The following is a 4,420-nucleotide window of genomic DNA, read 5'->3' as shown; positions in this document are numbered from 1 at the left end:
TATATGTACATATACATATTGCATAGTGTTTCATGGTCTTGCTGTTTTGCTGATATTTTTGGGATACAATTTTGCACGTTTTCTTGTTTTATTATTCGTACTGTGTTCTATGTCCTGTAGATCATTGTCAAATCTTTGATTGCAATCAGATCTTTGCTTTCATTCCATAAAATTAAACTTTTTTTAAAGGTTTGAACTCTGAGAGTTTAAATGAGAGAGAAAAGTGTGAAAATATTTATTTCTGTCTAAGAACAGTGTATAAAGTGCTGTGTGAGGAGTTTTACAGCCCTGAGCATCTATAAAGATAAATTGTGGATTTTATCTATCGTGAGTTATTTTTAGAAAGGAACTCCTGCAATAACAAGGGAACACTATATCCAGATAAAGAGGATACATTTACATATGTGGTGTTTTTTAATTTGTTGCTGAACTGATTAGAGCTTGAAACTTTTGTTCCTCCTAATTGTTGTTTTTGACATGTGGGCGGAGTAAATTCCAGTCACTATGCCCCTCCCCTTTCTGGTTTGTTTTCATTGTCCAGAATTTTATGGCGTAACAGATTATATGTCCAGTGCACTTATCTGCATTGTTAGATAACAGGAGATAAAAGGACAAACTTTGTCTCAAGAGACTCTTTCTCCTGTTTCTCTGAAGCCAAACATGTGATCCTTCAAATTAAAAGAAGTTTTTATTTCTGCTTCTCTCCAGATTCTAAGGATTTGCACTCGCTACACTCCAGACCAGGACACCATGACCTTCTCCGATGGGCTGACTCTGACCCGCACTCAGATCCACAACGCGGGATTTGGGCCTCTGACCGATCAGGTCTTCACGTTTGCGGGACAGCTGCTGCCGCTGGACATGGATGAGACGGAAAGCGGGCTTCTCAGTGCCATCTGTCTGGTTTCTGGAGGTAAGAAGCCCTTCGGCAGCTCCGACAGTGAGGATGAAAGACTCTTGTTTATGTCTCTCGTCTGGTCAGACCGCCAGGACTTGAAGGAGCCGTCTAAGGTGGATGTCCTGCAGGAGCCCCTGCTGGAGGCTCTGAAGATCTACTCTCGTAAGCGGCGTCCCAGCATGCCCCTGATGTTCCCCAAGGCGCTCATGAAGATCACTGACCTGCGCAGCATCAGCGCTAAAGGTCAGGCTTCGCCTGCAGCTTTCAGACTATGAGAAGAAAATGCTTGAATGACGTCAGTAGGTTTTGGTTTGACAAACCTGCCGTGTCCGAGTGGATTTTGTAGATTTAAGATTGAGTGGTAAATGATGACTTGTTTTCCACAGGAGCTGAAAGAGCGGTGTCGCTAAAGATGGAGATCCCGGGCTCCATGCCGCCGCTGATCGAGGAGATGATGGAGGACCTGCAGGACCTGGAGAGCTGCCAACAAGAACACACAAACTCCTCAAGTTTCTCCCTCTGAAGCTGCACACAAACTTTTCTTTCTTCCCAGAGAGATCACTAACACGATCAAAAGAGTCATTCAGAGGTTCACTAGTGTCTTACCTCAGTTACAGTCCACAGATCGGCGATACTGCGATCTGCTGCGAAGGCGGTGCAGCTGTTGCATTAAAAGTTCTTGAGTTGCAGAAAAGCTAGCTTCCTCTGAGCTCAGTGGAGGAAACATAGAATGATGCAGTAATATTTTAACCTCTTTTTACGTTTTCCTTCGGAAGTGTTGCAGGCGCATCGTGATAACTGAGACGGTCTCCGCCTGTCTTTGTCTGATTTTAACTTTATTTATATTTGCATGAGTTACCACTTGGATTAATTTTACCTCATTGCCTGTAGCGTTAGTTCTAGGAAGTGATATGAAAAGGGCAATATGTTTGTTTTTAAATGTTATTTTGAATATTCGGTCAGAGTCGAACTGTGTCAGAGGAAAAGGGAAACGTAAGGACAAACGTTTATGATAATTCTCGCTTTAACAAGACTCCCAAACTGGCTGAGCTGTTAGAGAAACTGGAAGAGACAAAAAGATACGTTTGCTCTCAGAAGTTACAGTTTCTAGATGTATGTGGAGCATCTTAAAATGGAATTTAGAGACAAAAAATGTCTAAAAGCAAGAAATCAAAATCTTTGCATCAATTGGAATGACGTACGCTCAAAATTTGACATTTTACTGTTCTTAATTCACATCAAAAGAAACGTAAACGCAGAATCGCTTTGGGGTCTTGCAATGCTGACTACACACACATTGAAACACAGAAATCACAGCACAAACTGTGTCATGAACTGAAATGTCCATGTTTGTTTTCCCACCACTTCCTAACTGAACCACATTTGATTTCAATGTTTCCCGTAGTGACCTTTGATTTTCAAGGCAAATGAAGTACAGAACAGAACTGCGGTTATAACTTCATCATGTCCACAGGCTCTAGCATGCAGAGGCAAATGGGATTTTCTTACCCTGGTCATTGAGATCTACCACACTGTTTCTTTTCCAGCCCTACTTCCCCCTCACTGCTGATTTGCTGGATCTGGTGACAAGTCTGGGAGTGAATCAGACCTGTTCCTGGTGCAGGTTAAACTCTGGAAGGTCTCTATCACCACTTCTGTTCGTAGTCTTTATGGACAGAATTTCTAGGCACAGCCAGGAGTCTTTGGGGGTCTGCTCTTTGCAGATGATGATGTCCTGTTGGCTTCATCGATCCATGAACTCTGGCATGCATTGGAGTGGTTTGTGGTCAAGTGTTAGGATGAGGTACTTGATCGGAGAAAGGTAGTTTGTCCTCTCTGGGTGGGTGGAGTGCTCCTGCCTCAGGTGGATGTTTAAAAATCTTAGGGTCTTGTTCACGAGTAAAGGAAGATCGGAGCCTGTCGGAAGATCGACAGGCGGATTGGCGTGGCGTTCATTGTTATGCGGTCACTGTACTGGTCTGTTGTGGTGAAGACCAAGCTTGGCTAGAATGCAAAGCCCTCAATCTACCAGTCTATCTTTGTTCAACTACTATGGTCATGAGCTCTGTGTCATGACAAAAAGAACAAGGTCCTGACTACAAGTGGCTGCAGTGAGCTTCCTACATGAAGTGGCTGGGCGCTCCCTTAGAGAGCTCGAAGTGGAGGAGCTGCTCCTTCACATCCGGAGGAGCCAGCTGGGATGGCTGGAGAGGTGTTCCTGGCACGTCCCAAAGGCAGAAACCCCAGGGAAGACACGCTGGGGACAGTACGGTCGAATCTAAATTCTTCCCCTACCCCTATATTTAACCCTACAAACAGATAATTATGGAAAAATAATGTCTTCAAATTAGGATGTTACTAAACCTTGATGAGGTTGTCAAAAGTCACCTGTCATCCATGTTAGTGCTCCAAAAATACATAACAACATCGGTTTCATAGCTTTAAAAAGTCATGCTAAAAAAAAAGTCGAACAGGACACAAAAAGTTCTCCAGCAAAGATATAATCAGCCACAAGTCTTATGGCTACCCCTGAAAAAATCATTTCGGACACAAGTACTGCTCCAAATCCCCCAACAATTGGATTGGTAGGGAGACTCTGTAGGGGGAGGGGACAAATTCTGATTTGGTCCACCTCTCTGGACTGTCTATGAACACCTCGGAGTCCCTCCAGTGGTGCAGGTGAAGGAATTTTTGCTCAGACTGCTGCCCCTGTGACCCAGAAAATGGACAACTCAATGGTTTTAAATAGCTAAAGACACCTGATCCAGGTAGGTAAAAGCAGGAAGGACATGGATATCTGGAAAAGAAGCAGGAGGGGAGATCTCGAGGACCAGGGTTGACGACTACTACAAACTAACTGACCACCCAACATATTCTCATCCCCTAGTCGTCACATATTGACGTGTGGTTAAGGACCCCTCCGCATCACTTTTTGAGGTTTTGGGTGTCCTCAACTTGTTTGTAGAATCAAGGGTCTGCAACCCTTGGGACGCAGTACTGGATGCAGACTGGTCCTTGGGATGCGTCCGGTACCTGTAGATTAATCTGGCAACAGACGCAGTACCAGATACGGTACCGGACCCGAACTGGTACCGAGTCAGGGTTAGGGAACCAGTACTGGGTTAGAGTAGCAGTGCGCTCCGCGTCCCAGTACTGGACCGGTTCCGGTTGGTGGCCCGTAGGTTGGAGCCCAGTGAGCAACCATTTTATAAAACAATGAGTTGGGGACACCCAAAACATCAAAAAGTGCTCAGAAGGGGCCCTTAACCAAACGTCAATATGTGACGAGTTGGGAGTGAGAATGTGTTGGACCACGTTAGTACAGATGAACAACATGTTGAATCGGAGGGTCAATGGGTAGCATGAAAAGCTCTAAGATCAAATCAAATGATCAAAACACCGAAAGGTGAACTATTGGGATTGATAAAGCTGTGTACAGCTTGGAGAAGACGTTAACAGATTATAGTTTAACAGCTAAACACTAAAAGCTAATGACCAGCATGGAGATGATCACCGCTGACT

General features: G+C 44.4%; 1 protein-coding gene across 1 annotated transcript in view; it reads left to right on the top strand.

Annotated features, from left to right (window-relative positions):
* LOC112136726 (retinoic acid receptor beta) overlaps positions 1-2,142 on the top strand; it is a 23,544-nt gene extending 21,402 nt beyond the window's left edge. The window contains exons 6-8 of the mRNA XM_024258608.2: positions 709-913; positions 983-1,141; positions 1,285-2,142. Coding sequence (XP_024114376.1) covers positions 709-913; positions 983-1,141; positions 1,285-1,421 — 501 coding nt within the window. The 3' untranslated portion in view covers positions 1,422-2,142. The remainder of the gene's footprint in view (positions 1-708; positions 914-982; positions 1,142-1,284) is intronic.
* Positions 2,143-4,420: the final 2,278 nt, after the last annotated feature.

Source organism: Oryzias melastigma, linkage group LG16 (assembly GCF_002922805.2).
Source record: "Oryzias melastigma strain HK-1 linkage group LG16, ASM292280v2, whole genome shotgun sequence".
Classification (NCBI taxonomy): Eukaryota; Metazoa; Chordata; class Actinopteri; order Beloniformes; family Adrianichthyidae; genus Oryzias; species Oryzias melastigma.
The sequence above is the reverse complement of the archived record's forward strand: the minus strand, read 5'-3'. Positions and strand labels throughout refer to the sequence as shown.